This window comes from Panthera uncia, chromosome F1, assembly GCF_023721935.1.
Source record: "Panthera uncia isolate 11264 chromosome F1, Puncia_PCG_1.0, whole genome shotgun sequence".
In the NCBI taxonomy this organism is placed as follows: Eukaryota; Metazoa; Chordata; class Mammalia; order Carnivora; family Felidae; genus Panthera; species Panthera uncia.
The window spans coordinates 17,325,859-17,352,471 of NC_064813.1; the positions used below are offsets into that span (position 1 = coordinate 17,325,859).

At 37.6% G+C, this 26,613-nt stretch overlaps 1 protein-coding gene across 11 annotated transcripts in view; it reads right to left on the reverse strand.

Moving 5' to 3' along the window:
- Positions 1 to 6,706: 6,706 nt before the first annotated feature.
- Positions 6,707 to 26,613, reverse strand: part of COP1 (COP1 E3 ubiquitin ligase) — a 277,450-nt gene continuing 257,543 nt past the window's right edge. For all 11 annotated transcript variants that reach the window (XR_007458723.1, XM_049634009.1, XM_049634006.1 and 8 more), the window contains 2 exons: positions 9,416 to 9,460; positions 6,707 to 7,050 (listed from right to left, as the gene is read on the reverse strand). Coding sequence is in view for 10 of the 11 variants with exons in the window: in XM_049634009.1 (XP_049489966.1) it covers positions 7,033 to 7,050; positions 9,416 to 9,460 (63 nt within the window). In the remaining variant the exon portion in view is untranslated. The remainder of the gene's footprint in view (positions 7,051 to 9,415; positions 9,461 to 26,613) is intronic.

Consider the following 26,613-nt stretch of genomic DNA (forward strand, 5'->3'; position numbering starts at 1 on the left):
CCTCTCCCGTCTCTGTGTTCAAGTGGTGTAGCATAGTAGAGATCTTCATACTCCACTCAAATAATAAAAGGTCTAAAACGTCTCACCGTTTACTGGGCTTTAGCAGAAAAGAGAGTCCCCTGGTTCTCTGAAAATGCACATACACTTCAACACTGCTTGTGTGCACGCCTGTGGAAACTGCCACACAACTCCACACAAAAAAGCTTTTGGTCATGGGTGTGCCCTCCAAAATGGCTTTCCACGTTCCTGTGCTAGAGACACAGCATTGTGGAAAGAGAACATCATTGCTGCAGAAGGACTTTTATCCACTAGACGGCAAGCTCAGGAGACATTGCATTTTTCATGCTTTTTCTTCTTTCCTGCCCCTGCTGTATGGTGAACACCCAGAATGGAGGTCAACGAACTACAGCCTGTAAGCCAAATCCAGCCCGTGGGCTTTTTTGCATGGCTCATATGCAATGAATAGTTTTTACATTTGCAAATGCCTGAAAAATAATGTTTTAAAAATACTGGGACACATGACAATGAACTGAAATCCAAATTTCAGTGTCCATTCACAAGTGTCATTGGAACCCAGGCACACTCATTTGTTTCCATTTTGTGAACATGTCTAGGGCAGCCTTTATATGCTACAATGGCAGGGTTCAGTAGTTGTGACAGTAGTTGTGACTATATGGCTCAAAAAGCCTAGAATACTCACTATCTGGCCCTTCACAGAAAGAGTCTGCTGCCCCTTAGCCTAGAAAATACTTCAAAATAGGCACTCAAGTTTTTGTTGAAAGAATAGAGCCACCATATACAAGTGGCTATATATACGATCTCCTCTTCTGAGCAACAGTCACACCCATTGGAGTGAATGGAGTTATTAGGCTGCTATCCCCCTGAAGCTCATGCAGAAAAGTTTCTAAGATAAAACGGTCCTTCGGGTCTCGAAAACTAAAGGTGAATCTTTAGGGTATTACTTGTATTTGCCTTGGTTCTTTCTCTTGAAGTTGCTGAAGACTCTTTTTTTATGCGGTTCTTCCAAAAGGCTCCTAAATCTCTGATCACAGATTAGCTCTGATCACAGAACTCCTAAACCTCTGATCACAGATTGTGTCACCATAGGACACAAGCAGTGCACATGGGCAAATCCCTGAAGTCACCTTCAGGGACATGGCAAACATTTTGCACAAAAATTGGCTCAAGTGAGGGCGCCTGGCTGGCTCAGTCAGTAGAGCACATGACTCTTGATCTTGGGGGTGTGAATTCCAGTGCCGCATGGGGTGTAAAGATTACTTAAAAATAAATACAATCTAAAAAAAAAACTTGGTTAACCTGGACTGTTCTCACTTTGGGGAACTTTAACTTAGAATTCATGAGAATCCCCACCCAGGTCCAACCCAAGATCTCTTTCAGAACCTGGGTATTATAGGGAGATTGCTTCTCAAACCGATCAAGGACAAATGGCTCCCAGAGAACCGAGGACAAAGTAAAACCATATACAAATGGAAAGATTTCTTGATTCTCATAGTGAGAAGCTGTGAAGATCCCAGGTGAAAGAAATGAATAATGACAGGCAGTCTGATATCTGAATAAGGACATATGTAATAAAATCTATTGACAGAGACGAGAGCATGATTCTTAGTAAGTAGGATTTATTATTATTTCTTTTTAATGTAAGTTCCATGCCCAACGTGGGGCTTGACCTCACCATCCTGAGATCAGAGTCGCATGCTGTTCGACTGAGCCGGCCAGGCGCCCCTCAGCTAGAATTTAGAGATAACTACGGAGTACATAGAGGTTTCCTATCCTTGCAAAACTATACAATTTCTTAGTCAAAGTTGAGACTAACTCAAACGTCCTCTCAACTCCACGTGTGCCTCTTTTTTAAGTGACAGCCAGAACAGATCATTGCGTTATTCTCGGTGTCCTTCTTCGGTGTCAGCTGGCACTCCTGTCTTGTACTTTGTTTTGTATATACTGAATCTATCCTCATGCTTTTTATTTTTGGTAAACTTTTTATTTTAGAACAGTTTTTTTTTTTTTAGATTTACAGAAAAACTGCAAAGAAAACAAGAATTCTCATATATCCTACACTTATTTCCCTATTATTAACATCTCACATTAGCGTGGGACATTTGGTACAATATCAATCAATACTCATACATTAATACCATCTAAAGGCCATACTTTATTTCTTAGTTTTTATGTAATGCCCTTTTCTGTTTCACGATCCCATTCAGTCTGTCACATCACATTTCATCATGTCTCCTCAGCTCCTCATAGCGGGGACAGTTTCTCACTTACCTTGTTTGAGGAGTACTGGTTATTTAGTGGGATGTCCCTCAACAGGATTTACCTAATATTTTTCTCATTTTGGCTGGGGTTGCGTTTGGGGAAGGAAAACCACAGAGTTAAAGTGCCATTTTCATTACAACTTATCAAGAGTACTATCAACATAACTTTTTTAAAATTCTGCTTATTTATTTTTTTGAGAGAGCGCGCGAGTGGGGTAGGGGCAGAGAGAGAATCCCAAGCAAGCTCCATGCTGTCAGCACAGAGCCTGATTTGGGGCTTGAACTTAACGAAACATGAGATCATGACCTGAGCTGAAACCGAGTCTGACACTTAACTGACTGAGCCACCCAGGCGCCCCAACATGATATAACTTTTGATGTTGATCCTGATCACCTGGCTAAGGTAGTTTGTCAGGCTCTGCACTGTCAAATTACTTTTTTTCTCTTTCCATACTGTACTCTTAACTATAGAGAACAAATGGTTGGTTACCAGAGGGGAGGGGGGATGGGTGAAATAGGTGAAGGGGACTGAAGAGTGCACTTGTCATGATGAGCACTGAGTAATGTGTAGAACTACTGAATCACTATACTGTACATCTAAGAAAAATATCACACTATATGCTAACTAGAAATTTAAATAAAAACTTTAAAAAGAGACCTACTCAGGGTGCCTGGGCGGTTCAGTTGGGCAGGGGGGGCTTAGTCGGTTAAGCATCCGACTCTTGATTTTGGTCAGATCATGATCTCAGCGTCCTGAGATCAAGCCCCATGTTGGGCTCTGTGCTCCTAGTGTGGAGAATTCTTGAGATTCTCTCTCTCCCTCTCTCTCTGCCCCTCCACCACTTGCTCTCAAAATAAATAAACATTAAAAAAAACCAAACACCTGTTTTCTCTGAAACCAAGTCAATCTGCACAGCTCATACTTCAGGAGTAAAGAATTATATTCCATTCCCTTAAGGGTGGAGTATCTATGCAATTTGGAATTCTGCAAGGGAAATTTCTCACTTCTCTCCATTTGTTTATTCAATAATTTATGCATAGCAGTAAGTACTCATATTTATATTTTAGGTTATAATCTTATTTTATTGCTCAAATTGTCCTAGCTTTGGTCACTAGTTGGATCAGTTTCTTTGCATCCCCTGGTCTATAATGTTCCTTTGCTGCTTATAGCTGAACTTACTTGCTCTTCAGAATTCAGCTGACTTCCTCCAGGAAAAAAACTCCTGACACCCGCCCCTACTTCCAGCCCTTAGTCTCCCACCACTCAGGTTGTATGTTGTTCCTACGTACACCTAAATTTATATCTAAAATTTACATCTGCTATGGTACTCCTACACTACTCTCTCTCCCACTGGATAATCAGCTTTTTGAGGGTAGGGATATTTTATTTTATATGCCTAGTATGTAGTACATAGTGCCTCACACAAAGCAGGATCTCAACAAATACTTCTAGAACAATCACTATGGTTTTCTCTTTAGTCCAAAAATATACACGCATCTCATATAAACCAGAAGCCACAGAGGAACTGGAAACTAACCACTCTGGGAAGAACTGTAAGGTGTTACTGCTGTGTTTAATGTCAGTCATATAATACAATAGGCTCCAGATCTAAGTTAACAGTTTCTCATGTCTCATTTCTGAATAAGCAGACTATTCCTATAAACCCTGGTTACATTTGAGGAATTACATTAAGAGCAATGGCCAATGACCTTTATATTTAGAGCCAAGGCTAGGTACCTTCTAGTTCTGAGATTAGAGAAGTGGTGTTCCCAAAACAGCACACGGGCGTTTTAGCCATGAGGTTCCCAAGAGCCACAACCTGTGGTTGATTGCATAACACTAAAGAAATCTATTTGCTGAGTGGTATTCTTTGTTGCCACAAATTATTATGAGAAAGTGACTTTAAAAATTAATCAAGAATCTTCTGAGATACAGGAATTAAGACTGTGGTAAATGCCATCTAGCTGAAATAGATTGTTAGGTTGGATCATGCTACGACCCAGAGGAAGCCACCAGTAACTCTTGACTGATCAGATCACCTCCCTAACTGTACTCTAGCTCCCGTCTGTCCACTCACCATAAAGGAAATCATGTCATTCCACTTAACCGCCCCCGCCACCCCACCCCCCTCCTTTAACTGCTTCTACAACAAAATTCAAATTCCTAACCGTGCCCTAGAAGGCTCCACATACCTACTGGTTTCTTCTACAGCTCTGCAGACTCCTCCTGAGGCTCATCTCTTCCTTGCTTAATGGTCTGTGCTCATCTTGCTGAAGTCATGGTTCAGTACCAGAAATTTTTTGATGCCTAGTAGCTCAATTGTTTACAAGAATTTTACAACGTTCTTCAATCTTTAATGTTTCTTAAGTATGAGTTGTGTGCCTGAAAATAAAATGAACTATGTCTGAGAACCCCCTACAAATCCACTGAAATATAGATTGAAACATGAAGACCCATATTTCTCTTGAGTTAGACGTTCTTTTGGTGTTAAAAAAAAGCTTTTATTATGTTATTTTTCCAAGAAATAGTGCTATAGTTTGATGTTGACATTAAAGTTAGTCTAAACTCAAATTTAAAAATGGTTTCTCCCTACTAACAAAAAAAAGTTAAAACACAAATTTAAATAAAGCACTGCCTTTTAAAAATAATAATTTATTTAAAAATTCAGTCCCTTGATAACTAATAAAGGTTGCATCCTTCCAAACATATGGAAATTAACATGACCTTACAATGTTGACAGCTAGAAATAAAACATAAAAAGTCAGACCAAATTAAAAACCATAATCTTTTATTTAAATGCATTCAAAGGGGCATTAATTCTTTGCTTCCCAATCTGATTTTCTGGACATATCTTTAAGTGAAGAATCTACCTTTGAATATTCTTTCTACATCTTTGCAAAAGATCGTTCATTAATCTTAGAAAGGTTGCCTAACATTGTTATGGTTGACAGGTGTTAATTTTTCAATGATAGTGACCTTTGCTCTCAAAATTAAGTCCAAAAGCTTATCAGGTGCTTAATTCCCCCAAATTAGTAAGATATAATTGTCTTGAAGTTCTGAAAACTGAAAATTTTCACCTAAGTTTGAGGCAAACTTATTTGGTGGTAGAAACTGTACTGAATAGACATAAGACTACTTTTAGTGTCAATTAATCTCATATAACGTGAACATTCATACATTTTGCTACAGAAATATTAATGTGTTTGATAATAGAGTATTGCTCCAGACTTTGTTGGATAGTGTCATGTAATATATAGTATATGTAGACTATTGACTTTTCTAAAATTCAAAAAGTTCTAATTTCCACAATGCATTTGACCGGAAGGATTCAAAATAATGAAATGTGGACCCAACAATTTTGAGTACAAAGATACAGTGAGATACTCTGATTACCCTTATCATTCATATATTTATTCATATGAAACTTCTCCAAGTGTCTATTTTTATAAACTTTGTGTGGGGTATGAATTCTGTTTATATCTTTTTCTAAAAATTGTTCACACTTTTAAAGTAGCTCAAACAGAAAACTTCACATTACTTTTGCTTGACCTGCTATTCAAACTACTAACTTCTTCCTTTTTACAAATTGAAAACAGCATGAAATTAACTAGATGGTCTCAGATATTCTATGGTTTGGAAATTTGGGTAACAGGGCTTCAAATTCTTTCCCTGCTAGGTCTGTGGCTGCTTTCCTGCTACAATGGCAGAGTTGCGCGATTATGACAGAGACGACGTGATCTGCAAAGCCTAAAATATTTCCTACCTGGCCCCCTTTACAGTAAGTTTGTTGACCCCCTGCTCAAAGTCACTGCTCAGTCAAGGATGGTACTAACACCTAAGACTATGACTATCTGATGGCTATGATTTTACAATTAAGTTGGTTTTTCTGCATTTAGGGCTTACAGTATGATAACGTTTCAAAGGCAAAGACAGAAGTAGCTGCCATAGACGGACACCCCCTTTCTGTTTTTTTTTTTTTAATTAATTTATTTACTTAAGTAATCTCTGCACCCAGTGTGGAACTCAAACTCAAGACCCCGAGATCAAGAGTCACATGCTCTACTGACTGAGCCTGCCAGATGCCCCATTCCCTTTCTATCTGAATGTAGTCTCAACCGGTCAAAATTTAGATTCTTGGCCAGATCTAGAGAGACTGAAGTATGGTACTTGCTGATGATATAAATCCGGTCAGAGAACAAGGAAAGGAATTCATAAGGTAAAGTTATTAATCTTCCCACCTACTATACACATTAAATTCACTGGAAAGAATCCATATACTTTCCATTTATGTTGATATGCAGAATTCCTGAAAGGCTGAGAAATATGGACCTTACAAATTATTCACTGGTACATTATTCTATACTTCATGTGTGTTACTTGAAAAGATGATCTCTTCCCGTCTTTGACAAAGACTTTCCCAGCTCAACTGTGGCTCAATAAACTTTTATTATTTTTTGTTATTTATTTTTATTCAAAAGAATTTGTTTCCCTATCACAAAAATTAGATAACCACACCACCAACAGCAGCAAAGTCCATAGAGTTACATTGATGGTGGAGAGTTCACTGGGTATTCCCAATGTCCCAAATGGCATGAAGGAGAAAAAAATAGGAAAAGAAAAAATATTCAAAACAAATCCAAAACCCATGATGACTTTGGGGAGAGACATCACATGGCAGTTTCTGTCTTCTTTCATTGTCAGCTGCAGATGTATTTCAGCAGGATCAAATACAATTTAACTTGAGTAAACCCTTCATACCAACTCCAGCACCTAATTGGAGGAAAAAAGGATCAGTTTGATAAAATAATTTTAAAATACATTAACAGTATAAAGAATCTTTACTGTATTATAAATGGAGAACCAAATCAAGACAACTTTTCCCAACTGCTAAAAATGCTAAGGAATGTGAAGGGATGAGACATTGATCCTTTCTTCCTCTCAGTTCAACAGGAACTCTTTCAGATTAGCCACATCTGCAATCAACTAGGGAGCCTTCCAAGTGAACTACATAAAACATACAGATAAATGAACTGGCTCCTGCACAGCACGGATGTAATGTTTTTGAAATTTATGTTGGTATCTTTCCACATTCTTAAGAAACTTTTAAATACCGCTTCTAAGGATTTTCATCTATTTCTCTCTTCTACTGACTCACAGTTTACAGTGATCAAGGTATACAGAACCTAAAATCTTGCCTTTTCCCATTGCTTCATTCATTTTCTAGTCAATCAGTGATGTCAAGATATTGTGTTATTCAAGTCCTATCTTATCGTACAAGAAAGCTGTGATACTGCTAAAACTGAAAATAATAAGCAGCAGCAGCAGCAGCAGCAGCAGCAATGATCAGTTTTAAAAACAGCTGAAGAAACGTCTAAGAAGGGGCAATTATAAGCCACGGTCAAAAAGATTACGTTAGATGGAGAATGCAGTTCTAGGTGGCAAAGAATTAAAGGAATAACTCTCCCTTCCTGCTGTGCGAAGGCTTAACTTACACCTGTGTTTCCATGATGCTTTTTGTCTTTATATTTTTGGCAAGCAGGCTATTTAACAAGAGGTTAATGCTCTTGAACAAAATCTGAGATTTGTCACCGAGATTCTCTAAGTACATGTGTAGCTTTGAGCTTTCTGCAGATACGTTAGCAATCGCAATTGCCTCAAAGGCCAAACTGGTTGAAGACTAAGGTGCAGCTTTTTCGATCCATGCCTTGCCATGAGAGTAACATAAGGAGCAACTGAGAGACTACGGAGAACCACTTAAAACAGAGATTCTAAGACCTTTTATCATCTTGTTTGAGATTCCAGAACATAACACTGATCAGTTCAAAACCTTGGCTTTCATTTAAGTTGTCCATGGCTCTCTGGTGAGGCTTTCCAAATAGAGAAACTAGCTGTGTAAGGAGTGCACCACGCAAATTAGACTGCGCAGCTAACAGTGCAGTTCTGAGTCTGCTCAGTTCACCTCCACAGGACAATGTGTGAGGCTTGGATTGGCTCTCTTGGTGGCCAGGTCATTCTGCACTCAGGAGGAGTGGGAGGAAGCCACGGCAGAATGAAGGCTAAGTGGCAGAAGAAACCTATACCTGTTATTTTTAAAAGATCACTTCCTGAGATTTCTAGATCAGCAGAGAATATGTAGAAAGCACTGGCAGCCATAGAATTAGTGCTAATCAAACCCATGTACGAAAACCCTCTTCCAAACTGGTGTTTTGTTTAACAAGTTCACCGTTTAGCTCAGGATTCACTGATCTGGCGTGTCATGCCCGCATGCCAAGTATCAAATAGTATAATCAGAGAACATTGCTTCCTTGAGCTCCTAACTACAAAGAAAAGCATGTGGAAAGCTATGTATACCTTTGTGACTGAGACTGTGTGCCAAGAGACATTTAAATTTCCAAATCACACTAATGAAATGATCACACGATCACTTTTCAGTGTTCCACTGAAATACCTTTTCTTCCCTTCGCGACTGAGGACAACCCTACTTGTCAGGGAAGAAAAGGAAGACAAACATGAGGAAGAGAAGACTAAAATGTGACCAGATTTTTAAACCTGGTGAAAGTCTCAGCGTCCCTTGCTGTATCTTGGACTTATAGCTGTACCTGCATAATAGAAACAACGGTGCATGGCCCACAGTGAATACTTAATAGTGTTCATCTGTTTTTCACTGTGACCAGCTATCAATCCATTCAGCATTCATATAACCTCTAACAAGTCTTTTTTTTTTTTAATGTATATATTTTTAACATTTATTCACTTTTTGAGAGACAGAGACAGAGTGCGAGCAGGGCAGAGGCAGAGAGAGGGAGACACAGAATCCAAAGCAGGCTCCAGGCTCCGAGCTGTCAGCACAGAGCCTGACGCAGGGCCCCAACTCACGAACCGTGAGATCATGACGCGAGCCAAAGTCAGCCGCTTAACTGACTGAACCACCCAGGCGCCCCTAACAAGTCTTTTCCATAGTTGCAAGCTACCTATTCCTTTGCCTTTCAACCAAAGCCATTTCAAACAAAGCCAGACCCATGACTTGTAATGATCTCTAAGGCTTAGTACAACTCCATATTTCTGTGTTATAGTTGTAGTCTGTTAGTCTAAGAATGGATCTGAGTTTGAAATAAAGATGTATAAGGTAGCTTACCTTAATTGTACCCTGACTGTTAGCAGCAATCAGCACATTGGACTCCTAGAAAAGAAGAAGAACTTTTAGAGTACAGAGAAGGATTTCCTGGAGGGCAGTACAAGAGAGTAATTTCCTCTTCATCTTTCTTTCTTCACTTCCCCCTAAGACACCAATAGAATCTGAAGTGAATAACCAACTTTAACATGTTTTAACTATGAATTTTAAACACAAAATCCCATCTTTTAAGGATTAAGTTTGAATAAAAAAATAAAATTGGAAGCAGAGTAGGAAACGTTCAAATGTAAAGAAAACAAAGAGAAAAATAGATTGCACTGGAAGAGAGGCCAAGGGAAACAAAGACTGAAATACAACAAAAAAATGATAATAATTTGAGAAAAACAAAGTGCATAATCCTTTCCATGGAAAACTCTCCTTTCACATAGAATACCAGTAATTGATGTAAATGCTGGTCAACATCTCTGGCAGAAATTTCTATGGAGGGTTATTTCATGTCAGGAAAACAGCAAAAAAAGGTGAATATTCATCTGTCAGAAGAAAGGCCATCTTCCCTTTTAATTCTTCAATCATTCAGTAGATTCATTTTTAAAATTTTTTTTTAAGTTTTATTTATTTTGAGAGAGAGAGAGAACAAGTGGGGGAGGGGCAGAGAGAGAAGGAGCTAGAATCCCAAGCAGGCTCTGAGCCATCAGCACAGAGCCCAATGTGGGGCTTGAACTCACGAACTGTGAGGTCATGACCTGAGACGAAACCAAGAGTCAGATGCTTAACCAACTGAGCCACCCAGGTGCCCCAGTACATGCATTTTTAATAACTTTGGTGATTACTTTAGTAGAATTTATGTGGTAATGTATTTTTTTATATTGTAAGTCTTAGGAGAGAAAAAACATTTCTCTGAAGGTAGGAAGAGTAGGAAAAGGAATGGACAAGACTGAGTTTACTAGAGAGAATCTCATTAAGTAAGAAGAGTTGGGACATGCCTCCTATTGGAAACAGAGAGTTTAGTAGGGCTCTAGAACTTGGAAGTGTATAGAAGTCTTTTTGCTTTTCAGAGTAGGCTGCTAAAAGGAGGTAAACAGACTCAAAACTGGCACAGAGGCCACATGGCTAATGGAAAGACCAAGTCCAAATAATATCTATGAGAAACAAATAAAGTGGTCAAACCTCAATGAAAGACAGGCTCTGCCAGATATCCTACAGGCTTCATGACAAAGTGACAGAAGAAAGAAATTGATTTGTATGCTGGGAACGTTACTTTAGCCAATAGGAGTTAAACTTTAGTTTCTTTGACAGATGAAATCTGTGCTCTATAAACTTACACATTTCTATTTTTTAAGTTTTGCTTTGATTCCAGGTAAAGCTACTCTTGAAAAATGCTCGTCTTGTTGCTACTGGTGTAAGAGAAAATAAATTCTTCCACTATGCCCAAAATTTTGGATCAGAATATTCCTTGGATGGAAGAGCCATCAACAGTCATAGCTGTATGAAGAAGTGATAAAGACATGTTTTCTCTGGGGTTTAGCATGGGAAATGCTGATGATAGGGTTCAGGGCACACAACCCCAAAATATGGCACCTTGTCATATCTGAATATTTTAAGCTGAAAGAGTTTGAGAAAACAGCAGAAGCAGGAAAGTCTCTTTGGTCTCCCACTCACTTCACCCCTCTTTCCTGAAACAAGTCATAAAACCCTCATGTGAGAGGCCCTCCCTGTACCCAGAGTAAAGAAGCATCCCTATCTCCAAAGACAAAGGGAGACCCAAAGGGAATATGAACAAACAGGACTTGCCAAGTTTCCCCCAATTTTCAACAATTACGTCATACTCCTTAACCTATCCACATCTCTCACCACTACCTACTCTTTACCACACCTAGCATAAAATACCCAGGTCTGTTTCTTTGGGTCTTCATTTCCTTATGAAGCCTTCCACATCATGTAAAACTTCTATTAGATTAATTTGTATGGTTTTCTCCTGTTAATCTCTCTTGTCTAGTTTTTAGACCTAGCCAGGGACCCTATCTAAGTGGGTTAAACTTTTTCCTCCCCTATACTGATATTTTCCTAGCTGAGGTTTTCCCCTTAAATCAGCACATGTATTTTTAAAAATAGTTAACACAAGTAATATAGTATTCACTATTAAGTTAGTTTCAGTATTTACTTTGGGGAATTATGGGTTACTTCCGGGACTCAGTGAGTATAGAATTAATACTTCCATATGGGGGGTAGGGTGACAGGGCAGAATAAACATTTGGGATTTGGGATTTATTTACTCTTTTAGTGACTGGAATTAAGAAAGTGGTTGGAATGAGTTTGGGGTGTCCTTAGTTAATATAAGAACTCTCTCTGTGCTGGTCAAGAGGCAGAATTTCTATGCTTACCTCAGAAAACAAAAGAAGCACTGTGTGGGATCGTGCAGATTTCTTTCTAGCAAGAATTTTAAACAAGCTATGTGGTATCACAACTGCCACCAATGGACCCAGAAATGCTTGTTCTGACAATCTAGACTTTAAAATAAAGATTGCATCAAGGGATGCAGAAGGGCATTATATCATAATCAAGGGGTCTATAGACCAAGAAGACCTAACAATTGTAAACATTTATGTGCCAAATGTGAGAACACCCAAATATATAAATCAATTAATCACAAACATAAAAAAACTCATCAGTAGTAATACTTTAATAGTAGGAGACTTCAACATCCCACTCACTGCAATGGACAGATCATATAATCAAAAAATCAACAAGGAAACAATGGCTTTGAATGACACACTAGACCAGATGGACTTAACAGATATATTCAGAACATTTCATCCTAAAGCAGCAGAATATACATTCTTCTCCAGTGCACATGGAACATTCTCCAGAATAGACCAGATACTGGGACACAAATCAACCCTAAGTAAGTACAAAAAGATCGAGATCATACCATGCATATTCCAGAAATGAAGCTACAAATAGCAATGATCAATCTAATCTCTGCTTGAGGAAAAGACTCCAGTCTCTAAGAAAGCAACTGTCACCCATTCATTTGATGTTGCAGTCACCAAGAAGTGCTCCCTCTGCTATGGGAACACACAATGTCAGGATGATGAAAAATTTATAGCCCAAAGCTCTCCTCTCTTTCTGCCATTTTGGTTCTAGTCACCTCTGATATATATGTATACATTTATGTATTTATGTATTTATATATTCATATTTATGTATGTATGTGTGTGTGTATGTATGTATGTATGTAGGCTACATACCCAGTGTGGAGCCCAATGTTGGGCTTGAAGTCACAACCCTGAGATCAAGACCAGAGCTGAGATCAAGTCAGACACACAACCAACTGAGCCACTCAGGTGCCCCTAGTCACCTTTAACACAAAGGATGAAGGCAGAGAAACCTGGTGGAGATAAGGACTCACTCTGGGGGAAGGGCGGGGGTTGGGGAGAGATGTACTTCTACCAGTTATAGACATTATAAATTATATAATTCAAACTTCTAATTTTTGGTGGAAGGAAAGCTTGGAAAAGCATGGTATGTTATCATACAGTTTGAAAAACTGAGCTTAACATTAAGAGAATATAATCTAGTCAGATCATCACATAAGAGGAGTTTGAAGTCTATACACTTACTACACTAAACTGAAGAAAGAAGTTATCTAATAACTATCCAAAATGAATAAACAATGTTGATTGTAACCTCAGGACTATCATGGCATTAATAGATGTTGCCATATTAAATGCTACCAGAGGGTTAACTCTAACATCTTTTCCTGTGGAAACAGATAAACATCTCATTTACAAATAAGCCAACATAGGTGCCCAGTTGGAACCACCTTTGGGACTAACATATAGGTGAAAGGGTGTCCTAAGACCTCTTAGAAGCACTGAAAACTATTCAAATTAACAAACAATGAAAGAAAAATAACAGCTTTACATCTCAGTATGCCCCTCCCTCCGAAGACCAGGAACTTTTAAAGGGATTTAGGATTAAACTTTCAGACAGCCAGATATTAGCTTAAGATAAAGTAACTTTTGCATGCAACAGAAAAAGAAAACCAGGTATTTTACTTCAGCATAGAGGTATCAAAGTGATAAGTACAAGATTATTACTGTAGTTTTGAGCGATTCTTGTGTGCATTTTGAGTAACTGGTAATTCTTAGCTATAGCTGAAGTCTGCTAGAGCCCTAATGTATGTAAGTTCTGGCTCAATGCGTTGCTTTTACTTGCTAAATAAAATTAAAATGCCAGCCAGTGGGGCACCTAGGTGGCTCAGTTGCAAGTCCATTGAGCATTGGACTCTTAATTTGGCTCAGGTCATGATCCCAGGGTTATGGGATCCACACTGAGCATGGAGCCTGCTTAAGATTCAATCTTTCAGGGTGCCTGGGTGGCTCAGTCTGTTAAGTGTCTGACTCTAGGTTTTGGCTCAGGTCATGATCTCACGGTGTGTGAGTTCGGGCCCATATCAGGCTCTTCACCAACAGTGGGAAGCCTGCTTGGGGATTCTCTCTCTCTCTCTTTCTCTCTGTCCCCCCACTCCCCTCCCTGCTTGCTCTCTTTGTCTCTCTCTCTCTCTCTCTCTGTTCCTGCCTCTCTCCCCGCCTCACACATTCTCTTTCCCTCTAAAATAAAAATAAACAAAAATAATAAAAATAATAATTGGGATTTTATTTTAAAAAACAAAATAAAATGCCAGCCAGTAATTCTCATTATTTTTTCCCTCTTTCTTAAAAACTGGCAGTTTTGTTGCAAAATTCTCTTTAAGGTTAAGCTAATAATATACCTATCTTCTTAACTGTACAGAGATTAAAAAAGACAATGGGAAAATTAGCAGTAAGTCTTTTATGAAAATAGAAGACACATACACAAACATACACCAACTTGCTTAAAGTCAGTGTATACTTATTTATCCTGAAACAAAACTAGCATCCACTGGAACAGTTTTGCCTTTACTAGCTTGCCTAGAAAAGTGCCATTATAGCTAATATGAGCAGGATGAGAAATAATTTTACTATAGAAATGAATGTTAAAAAAAAAAAACAAACAATTTCCATTTCTGGCAGTGACAGAGTAAACGGAATGGATTTGCCGTCTTCCTGTAAGGAACCAGAAAGCTGAACAAAATCTGTAAGACAGCACTGGATAACAGGCAGTACAGGACTATCATCCTTTATGAGAAGGGAAGAGGAGAGTCCTAGAATTGCCCTGGCTTTCTGCTTGGAGCCAAGTTCTGAGCTACATGGCAAGAGGAATCCATATAAGAGCCCAGAGGAATCTAAGCAGACCACAGTAGATTTATTAAATTGAGGAAACAGATAAAGTTCGGAGTATTTGTATGGCAGCTGGAATTTGTAGGGCAAACTACCACAGAGGACTAAGTACATAAAAGTAGAGCTCCAGGAATCTGCATATGGGTCCCCCCGACTGTAAGTTGTTATAACAAACCACGTACGAATAGGGTAAAACTACACAAGGCCAGGAAAATAACAACGAACAGGGAAAGTACAACTACTGAGAATCTAGAACACTATCAAATGCCAGACTTCACGCAGAGTCAAGAGATGATTGAGTTTTGAGGAGCCAGAGTGAAGAGACCTCACTGAACATTTAGGGCGCTCAGCAAAGTCCCCAGATGGGTCATTCCTTGTTAGTAGGGCTAAATTAGCCTTAAAGTAAATGCTTCTCTAGACCAGGGACAGGCAATCTATAGCTTACAGGCCAAACCAGCCCATGGGCTATATTTTGTTTTTCAGTTTTAATGGAACACAGTCATGATAATTTGATTTTATATTATCTCTGGCTGTTCCTGCACTACAGTAGCAGAGTTGAGGAACTGCAACCAAGACCATATGGTCTGTAAAGCCTAAAATATTTGCAATGCGGTTCTTTAAGAAAATGTTTGCTGATTGGCACTTTAGAGTCACCTTAATAAAATTTAAAAACAAGTGTCCAAAAATCATGTCTATCTCCAAAAACAACCTTCCATTGAAACACACATTCATATTATTTTTTAAATATATAATTGATTTAAAATTTTTTGTATTTTAAAGTAATCTCTATACCCAGCGTAGGGCTCGAACTCACAACTCCATGATCAAGAGTTGCACATTCTATTGACTGAACCAGCCAGACACCCCCAAGTTTTAATACTCTGAAAAAAATTCAACAAAATCCAGCATTCATAATGTTGAGCACTGAAAAGGCCAAAAGCATGACCTATAACCAGTGGAGGGGAATCAATGAATAGAAACAGATCCAGAAATGATAAAGACAATGGAAGCAGCAAATGAGGATTTATAAAGCAGATATCACCATACTCAAGTATTTAAAGAAACAGTGAACTTAAGAGAAATGGAAGACATAATTATAAAACCCAAATGGAATTCTCCACCTGAAAAGTACAGTATCTCAAATAAAAAATTCACTGGATAGACATAACAATGGATGAAACAGTGGAGAATAAAACACCAAGAAGTTTGACATGGGGAAAAAGAAAATCCAAATTGAAGAATAAGGGGAAAAGACTGGGAAGGTTAAAAAAAAAAAAAAAAAGAGATTAGCATTTGTGCGACCAACAGGACAATATGCAATCTAATATATGTGTAACAGTAATTGTAATTCTGAATAGAGTAGGGGCAGAAAAAAGTATATAAAGATAGAAGGCTAAAAATTTTCCAAAACTGAAAATTTTATATAAAATACCCACAAATACCACCACATCAAGGCAAATCATAAATTGCTAAAAATGTGTAAGAAAGAAAATCCTGAAAACTGCCAGAGGAAAAAAAGACATTACATACTGAAGAACAAGACCACCAATTTGTCATCAGAAGCAATGCAAGCCAATAAGACAGCATCTTTAAGGTAATGAGGAAGAAAACTGTCAACCTAGAAAGATTATGCAGAAGTAAAAGATTATTTTCAAAGAACTAAAGCTGAGATAGCAGCAGATCTGCACTGTAAGAAATCGTTAAAGTTCTTATACCACATGAAAATTCAGATCTAAACTAAAAGATGAAGAGTGCTGTAAATGACCAATATATGGGTAATGATCAAAGATATTTGCTCTCTTGTTGTTTAAGTTTCTTAACAGATAACTGCCTGTTTAAAGCAAAAGTAATAACAATGCATTACAGTTATTATAAACAGAAGTAACATATGACAGCAAAAGTACACAGGATAAAATAGGAAAACAGAAGTATACTGTTCATAATGCATAAAGTGGTATAATCTGAAGAAAGACTGTGGCAAGTTAAATATGAATATTATAAACCTTAGAGAAACCATTAGAAAAGTATAGAATTAGTATAGCTAATAAACTAGTAAAGGGAACAAAATGAATTACAAAAAGAATGGAAATGAGGGACATGGGGATAGAACACACAGAATAAATAGAAAACAAATAGCAAGATGGTAGACAAATATCCAACCATAGTGATAAGTAAATGTAAATGGTCTAAATACTGTACTGCTATGAAAAGGCAGAGACTGTTAAGACTTGATAAAAGAACCAGGCCAGTTCTATGCTGTCCATAAAACACACATTTAAAAAAACCAACCAAACAAACAAAAAAAACATGAGTGCCTGGGTGGCTCAGTTGATTAAGCATCTGACTTTGGCTCAGGTCGTGACCTCATGGATCGTGGGTTCAAGCTCCGCGTCAGGCTCTGTGCGGACAGCTCAGAGCCTAGAGCCTGCTTTGGATTCGGATTCTGTGTCTCCTTCTCTCTCTGCCTCTCTCTCTCTCAAAAATAAATCAATATTAAACAAAAAAATTTTTTAAAGATACAAAGTAAAAGGAGAGAAAAATATCTCACGCAAATATTAACATAAGAATGCCAGAATGGCTCTACTAATATCAGAAAAAGTAGACGTCAGGACAAAGAATATGACCAGGGATAAAAGGGGACATTTTATATTTAAATAAGAGTCAATCAATTTTTAAAAACCTAAATGCATATATATCTAAAATTGAGCTTCAAAATACACAAAGCAAAACTGACAGAATTGAATGGAACAGATAAGTCCACACTTGGGTTTGGAGACTTCAATACTCTTCTGTTAATAATTCAAAGAATAAGCAGACAGAAAATCAAAGACAAAAAAGATTTGAATCATACTACCAAAAACAAATTAAGCAAATTAATATTTACATAAATCTTACTTAAACGGCAAAAACTATACATTCTTTTCTTTCTTCAATATTTATTTTAAGAGAGAGAGCAAGAGCGCATGCAAGTGGGGAAGGGGAAAGAAAGAATCCTAAACAGGCTCCGCACTGTCAGCCAAGAGCCTGACACGGGGCTCAATCCCACAAACCATGAGATCATGACACTTGAGCCGAAATTAAGAGTCAGATGCTTAACTGACTGAGCCACCGAGGAGCCTCTATATGTTCAAGTGCATGTGAACTATTCACCAAGACAGACAATATGCCAGACCATTAAACACAGCTCAATAAATTTAAAAGACTGAAATTATGCAACTATGTTCTCTGACTGAACAAAAGTATAAAACAATAGAAAGAAGACATCTAAAACAATCTCTAAATATTTGGAAATTTAAAAACACACCCTTAAATAACCCAGGGCTCAAATAAGAACTCATAAGGAAATAAGAACACAACATATCAAAATTTGTATAACGTAGCCACAACAGCACTTAGATAGAAAACTTTATCTCTAAATGCTTATAAGAATAAAGCAGAAAGGTTTAACATCAATGATATAATAACATGCAGCTTAAGAAGCTAGAAAAAAAAGCAAATTATATAAACATAAACATGATGATAATAAAAAGCAGAATCAATAAGATAAAAATAGTTAAAATTATTAAAAACAAAAGCTAATGCATGAAATAAAATTGATAACCTTCTACAAAAAAGATAAAGAATATGTAAGTTAACAATATCAGAAATGAATGAGGGGATATCACTAACTTCCTACAGTTATTAAAAGCATAGAGAATAAACACAAACAACTTTATGCCAAGAAAACTCACAGGCACTGTAATGTATAAATTCTATGAAATCTGCAAATTCTCAAATATGACAGAAGAAAGAAGAAGTCAGAATACAGAGGAAAAAGGAACCCTTCCAAACTTAGTTTGTAAGTCAAAGTCAGAGAAAAAAATCATTCCAATTGCCTTCATAAATAGATACAAAAACCCTTAACAAAATACCAGTAAACAGGGGTGCCTGGGTAGCTCACTTGGTTGAGCATCCCACTCTTGATTTCAGCTCAGGTCATGATCTCACGGTTTGTGGGATCGAGCACCGCATCAGGCTCTGTGCTGACAGTGCTGAGCCTGTTAGGATTCTCTCTCTCTCCCTCTGTCTCTGCCCCTACCCAGGTCACTCTCACTCTCTCTCTCTCAAAATAAATAAACATTCTTAAAAAAAAAAAAAAAAAAGGCATTACATTAAAAAAAAATACCAGTAAACAGAATTTTGCCATATACAAAAAGAATAATGCATCATATCCAAGTGGGATTTATTCAGATATTCTGGTTGGCTTAATATATAAAAATAAAATCAGTGAATGTAATCCACCATTTTAAATAGAACAGAAAAATCATGTAGTCATAACTGACAGAAAACGCATTGGACAGAATTTAATACCTATTCGTAATAAAAACTCTCAGCAAACAAAGAACAAAAAGGAATTCCCTTAAGGTGATAAGGAATTCCTATGAAGAACTTTTAGCTAACATCATATTTAATGGTGAAATGCTGAACTCTTTCTCTTTCAGGCTGGAGGCAAAGGGAGCCATGCTTGCTTTCACCACTCCTATTCAACACTGTATTAGAGGTCCTACCCCATGTAATAGTCAGGAAGAAGAAAGAAAAAGCACACAAATGAGAAATGAAGGAGTTATCTTTATTTGTAAATGACATGATTATGCAGAAAATATTAACAAATCTTCCAAAAAGCTGCTAAAACTAATAAACCAATCTAGCAGGGTTGTCAGATATGATGTCATTATATAAACACCAATATACAGTATTTCTATAAATTAGCTATGAATAATTAGTAAATGGATTTTTAAAAAATACCATTTGTAATGACACCAAATACATGAACCACTTAAAGGCTAAAATACGCATAAGACCTACACACTGAAAACTATAAAACAATGTTGAAAAATATCAAAGAACACCTAAACAGATGGACAGAAATACTACGTTCATGGACTTTCATAAAATAAGAATGGTTTTATGTGTAAGCCTTGGTATTCACTATGATAAATATTTTTAACTAGAAGAAAGATACCTATTAAACAAAATCAGAAGATAGCCCTTTTCATATTTTTCCTCAACTCTTAAGCATTATGTAAAACTGATTTCTCCTCTCAGAATGAGACTAAATAATTTTGTAGGAAAAAAGTGGAAATAAAAAATTTTATGTTAACAAATTTGAATATTTAAACCAAGTAGAAAAATTCTTATAAAAAAAACTGACCAAAACTGAGCAAGAAGAAATAGAAAACATGTATCATCCTACAGGCATAAGAAAAGAAAAAGTCAAGTGTCAAAAAATTTTTTGACCTCAGGCTTACATGATTTTATCTGAAGTTCAAATATTCCAGAACAGAGTTCTTGCAATATCACACATATTTGTCCACAGAAAAGACGACTCCTTGACTTGTTTCATGAAACTTAATATAATTAGGAAATCAAAATGTGACAAGAACAGGGGCGCCTCAGTGGCTCAGTTGGTTAAGTGTCCACCTCCTGGTTTGGGCTCGGGTCATGATCTCACGGTTTGTGAGTTAGAGCCCCACATCAGGCTCCGTGTTGACAGCCTGCCACCTGCTTGGGGTTCTTTCCCTCTCCCTCTCTCTCTCTGCCCTTGCCCCACTTGTGCACGTACACACTCTCTCTCAAAACAAATAAAATAAAATGTGACAAGAACAATGCAAGACAGGAAGATTACAGGCCTATGTTATTTGTGAAAACAGATGAACAAGTCCCAAATGAAATAGCAGGTCAATTTTAACATGAATATATATCCATATAGGCTTATTCCAATGAGGTAAGATTGAATTAAAATTAGAAAAAAAAATTAAATTATCACGTCAATATTTAAACAATTATTACATCATCTTCAATAGGTACAAAAGAAAGCAATAATATACTCCAATTTCATTTATGATAAGAATTGTCCACAAGCTGAAAGGTGAAAGAAACTTCCTTATAAGGTTTCTACAAAAATTTACAGCAGAGATTATACATAATTGTGACATACTCAAAAGTTTTCCCTTTAGTGAGTAACAAGACGAAGATGCCAGTTATCATCACTTCCATTCAACATTATACTAGAGATCCTGGCAAAATAATAAAGCAAAATGAATACAAACTAGGTATAAAATTGGAAAAGTAGAGATTAAACTTTCATTACTTGTGGATCATATTATTAAGTACATACAATATCTCAAGAATGTAGGAAATGGATAATTAAAATTACTGAGAGAGTTTAGCAAGCTGCTGGATTAAAAAATGGGGACAATAACATACCATTCCTCAGGGGTCACTGTGACACCTTTCTTTCTAATATTTATTGGTTTACTTGAACTGGCAATATACATATGTGATAAAAATTCAAACAGTACAAGAGAATAAGGGATAAGTATCTCATTCCCCTGTTCTGAGTCTCTGAAGCAACTACCATGATCAGAAGTGAAATCTTTCCAGATAAACTAGCATCATTACCGTGAACTTCAACTGTATGGTAGATCAAGCACACCTTCGGGGCTTTCTCAAGATGTAAAAGAATCATAAGTTTTCTGTCTGGCGATTCTACTCTCTCTTTATCTTGTCTGAGTTTCAGGTAACAAACAACCCTACTTCCAACTTGGGATTTCATTCTTGTTAAAGTGACAAGCCATATTTTATATTCAATTCCAAGCCTCTTGATCACCTAAGAGAAGTCCTAGGTTTCCCTTACAGAAAAAGCAAGTCCACAGAGCTCACTTCTATATTTCTGCACATATTATTAATTGGTCTTCGGGATGAAATGGACCGAAGTAAGACAATCCGTATCCTTAAAATCAAATTAACTTAAACATGTGGGTAAAAATATGCTATACAGATAGACAGCCAGAGTGGCAAAGTGGAAAAAACAGTCACTGGCGTCAGAAACACTTAAGCTCAGTGGTCTAACACTTCCAAACTACGTCATCATGGACAAATTACTTAACCTCTCTAAATCGCAGTCTTCTCATCTGTAAAATAAAACTGAGCTAATAGAGCTAATGAAGGGGAGGGGAGGGGAGGGGAGGGGAGGGGAGGGAAGGGAACTAATAGAGTTGTCATCAAATGAGATACATATAGAAGTATCCGGCACACAGTATGCATCTTGTAAGTGGGTGTTTTTAAGGAAAAGTTGCTTCTAGTTCTGGGTAAGAGTTTAAGAAAAAGAAGGTAGCCAAAACTGCCAAAAAACCATGAGGAGATGAAAGGATTGTTTAAGTAATAATGGGTTATTGGATTTGGCATTAGATGACTTGGTGACCTCAAAAGCAACTCTACCTGAAGTTCAAATCTGTGGCATTTAAGGGCCTTTGCACAACTTCCTGAAGCTAACTCAGTCTTTAGAACTTGGCTTTGACTGAAGCTTCTGGAAAAAGCTTTCTCTAATCTCTGAGGTGATAAGGTAACTCTCTCCAAAATGCTTCCACAGAAAGAATAAAGGGCCATTATCACAGCACTATCATGCCATGATAGTGGCTTCAGTATAAAGTTTATTAATTTCATGCCATTTTATTCATCTATCATTAGGGTAGATATTACATGCCAGGTATTCTACTATGTACTAGGTTCTGAAGATGAGGAAGACGTGATGTCTGATATTGAGATTACAGACTGGGAGGGTAAATGGAGGTTTAAATAGAAAATTACTATATTATTATAAGAAATATAGAGTTCAGAGGGGCAACTAAGGAAGCAAGAAGGAAGTGATCCTCTACCAGGGAGAGATTTAGCAAGGCTTCAAACATAAGACCACAAATGGAACATGAAAAAGTTGAAATTTCTCAAGAGAAAAGATAGAGGATATTTTAGGCAAAGGGCCATGGTCATGCAAACGTAATGAGTCTGGGGGGAAAATGGTGTTTGGGAGTGATGAGAATTGTGAGTCAGCTTGTGTATTAGTTGATTAGATGAGAACAACAGGTTGAGGTAAACACACAAATGAACTCTCTCATAACTAGGTTAGGATGTTATTTATGGATAACAAGGAGTCAATGGCAAGGAAAAGACAGAATTAATTTTTCTAATAGCGTTCTATTCCTTCAGTGATGTCTCATCCCCCTCTCACACTCCCCAGGCACCTAGAGTCATTGTCTTTTATCCTATCCCTTAAAAAAATTCTTCAAGGGGCGCCTGGGTGGCGCAGTCGGTTAAGCGTCCGGCTTCAGCCAGGTCACGATCTCGCGGTCCGTGAGTTCGAGCCCCGCGTCAGGCTCTGGGCTGATGGCTCGGAGCCTGGAGCCTGTTTCCGATTCTGTGTCTCCCTCTCTCTCTGCCCCTCCCCCGTTCATGCTCTGTCTCTCTCTGTCCCAAAAATAAATAAAAAACGTTGAAAAAAAAAAATTAAAAAAAAAAAATTCTTCAATCCACATTAAGTTAAGCAAGTGAAATTCTTACAAAAAGAAAAAAGAAGTTGTATGCTGGTAAGTGGAAGACAATAACTGTATCCTCAAACACAGCTCAAAAGCTGTGTTTTTTTAAGCTTTTTTTTTTTTTTAAGTAGGCTCCACACTCAACATAGGGCTTGAACCCACAACCCCGAGGATCAAGTTATATTCTCTACTGACCAAGCCAGCCAGATGCCACCAAAAGTTGTTTTCTTGAAATGAATATACGGAAACTCATTCATTCATCCATTCATCCCAGAGGGAGAGAGAGCACACACTTGTGAGAGCGAGCAAGCACAAGTGGAGAGAGGGGAAGGAGCAGGGGGGGATCTTAAACAGGCTCCACACTCAGCAGAGAGCCCGACAAGGGGCTCAATTTCATAACCTTGAGATCATGACCTGAGCCAAAATCAAGAGTTGGCCGCTTAACCAACTAAGCCACCCAGGCGCCCCATACTCACTTTTAAATAAACATGTTTGTAATATGTGAGGCCAACTTTTAAGTATTTTTAAAAGGAAATTGAATACAGAAAAAAATATTGATTATTTAATAGCCTACCTAACTACACGTACAATCTCTTCTCAGTATAATGCACTCTATACATTGCCATGAAATTATTCCCATGTGATAATATCATCTCCCTGGATGGCGGGCTTTAGGAGCTTACTAATGCTTACATAAGAAAGCCTACACTTTGGGGCCCCTGGGTGGCTTAGTCAGTTAAGCATCCGACTCTTGAACTCGGGGTCATGAGTTCAAGCCCCACCTTGTGCTCCAAGCTGGGCATGAAGGAAGGAAGGAAAGGCGTGGGGGAAGGAAGGAGGGAAGACTGCACTTCTTTTTTCAGCATGGCATTCAAGACTATGTAATCTGGAACCTCTCTCATCCTCCAACAGAGTTCCTACCCCACTTTCTTCACTTAGGTTACTCGATTAGAAGTTTCTGAGACATCTATTGCAGTTTATTTCTTTCTATGAAAGAAACTTTTGTTCACAGGGTTCTCCAGCCTGAAGGCAGTATAGAAAAAGAGCCAGGTAGACCTGGATTCAAATTCTAACTCTACTATTCCTTTTTTTGTTGTGTTACCTTGGGTAAATCAGTTAACTTCTCTGACCCTTAATTTCACTTGTAAATAGAGGTCAAAAGTATATACCGTAGGGGCGCCAGGGTGGCTCAGTCAGTTGAGTATCTGACTTAGGCTCAGGTCATGACCTCACGGTTTGTGAGCTCGAGCTCTGCATAGGGCTCTGTGCTGGAGCCTGCTATGGATTCTGTGTCTCCCTCTCTCTCTCTCTGCCCTCCCCCACTCATGCTCGCTCGCTCTCTCTCAAAAATAAACATTAAAAAAAAAAGTATATACCTTAAAAGACTTATGGTGAAGATTTTGAATTGAGAGAACACTTAGCATATAATGCCTGGTTGGTACTAAATAGATGCTGGCTTCTGGTCTTCTGTCCAGGTCTTTACCTGTCCTTCACCTGTGTCTTAAGCCTTCAGAAACCCTGTATGTCTTTATAAAGTCCAGCACAAGAGCCGATATCTTCATAAAGTCTTCTAGAATTCTCCCTATTAGAAGTCTCCCCCTCTAGGGTCAATACTTTCAGGAGTAATTCTGTTAGAAGGATTTCTTTCATTCAGGCTTATCCCACAGATGTTTATAAATATTTATATTGGGTTGCAAACCATCTAAATATATTTTATATACTTAGGAATATATTTTATATATTGCAAAATTAATATCTAATGAATTAAAAACAGGTGCAAGTTGTTCAGTTATATGGATTAGTGTAGGAAGTGTTGAAGATAATGACAGCAACATTTATTATTTCTTGACTGGTCATTAACCTTGAGTTTCTCACCTATCTCAATAACTTTTCATATATTTTCTAATTTTGTTTCACAATATGATGTGGAAGATACTATTATTCTGATTTCATAGAACAGAAAACAGAGGTACAGAAAGGTTGGTAACCTGCCCAAAGCCTCGGAGCTAGTATTTAGTGGCAACAGGAAGCAAATCTGACAATCGGACCCTAGTAGTCTTAATCAGAACACTACCCTAAGACAGAAGTTCTAAATGACACATGATCCCCCCTTCCCCTGAGATGTTTTAAAAGCACAACCTTGCCAAATAAAAATCTCAAAAAATTCAGAAACCATTTTCTCCTCCAAAGCAACTTTATGGTCTGTGTTGTAAAACTCAGGAAGGCAAGTTCTTTGAAGATTTTATTGAGGGGAAAAACAAAGCTAAGACATATGATCTTTAAGACTGAGTCTTCCTGTCAAGTGACAGAACGTTATTAGTGAGAGGGCAGATGTAAAGTACACTGAAATACTATTCACATTTGTCTTCTAAAAGCCAAGAGCTGCAGCTGAGATAGTAAAAATTAATGTAAGTGGTCTGTCTTCAACAGTTTGTACTACAAGCACTGAATTTTCTTCTTAAAGTGTCCACTGAGTTAAAACTGTACATCCATTTAAATTCTCTAGGCAAACACTCAAAACGATGAAACTGGTAAATCACTATGTACAACACAAAGTATCTGCAAATACAACTCCCTAGAGGACACAGAACAGTGAGAAAGGTGGCTAAATTTCATATTCTTCCTTAAATAAATATTAATGAAGTATATAAAAATGTGAGGTAACTAGACTTCAACTAAGAACAACTCACAATCTACATCTATCTGTTAATTCCTTAATATTCTTTCAATAGAGTTTTTTTGTCTTATCTGGCCTTCTCTTTTTTATGAACAGCTACCTCCTTTTCTCACTGCCAGAAAAGGGTGTTAATTTGGAGTACTGACCACGGTGTCACTGCAAATAAAAGACCATACATACTCTCGCCTCTTTTATACCAAGATTGGGGGCCTTCGCCACATTTTTTTCTCTTTGGGGTGGGATGGAAGGGTGGGGATATTTATATTCAAAATACTTCTGGAAAACTACAATGGCTTTTCTCTTCGCATATGAATTCATGGACTTGGTATACAGTCAAATCTGACTTTGCCTCAGGATCCTGCAGCCACATAACGCTTTTGATTGCATTTGCCCCTTCAGCTTTCCTGTTCATGTATGATCTCTAGTTGCTTTAGGAACATCCTTTTCCTCTCCTCTGACATGAGATGCAAATATAATATGCAGAGATTTTTAACAGTTTTCTTTTATCAATGCTCTGTTAAGTCATACTGTTCAACCATCCAGTTTCCTCGACCCCTTTTTATTTTCTTCAAAACCATCCCTAAACCTTTATAAACTTCTCAACAGCACCCTCTGATTTATATAAAACAAGAGAAACTACTCAAAGTGCTGACATGTAGTTGCTTCCTCTTACTGAGACACAGTGGCTTTCCTAACATGCAGAAATCATTCTTTTATTAGAACAATAGAGTAGATCTCTTTTATCAAGTTTATATCATTTCTGGATCTCAGAATTATATGCATTACACTTTTGTCTGGATGTGATTCATAAGAAGAGTCCTCCAACTTGACTGGAGTGTGTTCACTGACCTTAATCCAGCCATAAATCTAGGCTGCATACGGGAGCACGTGAGAGCCCACAAAAAGATACCC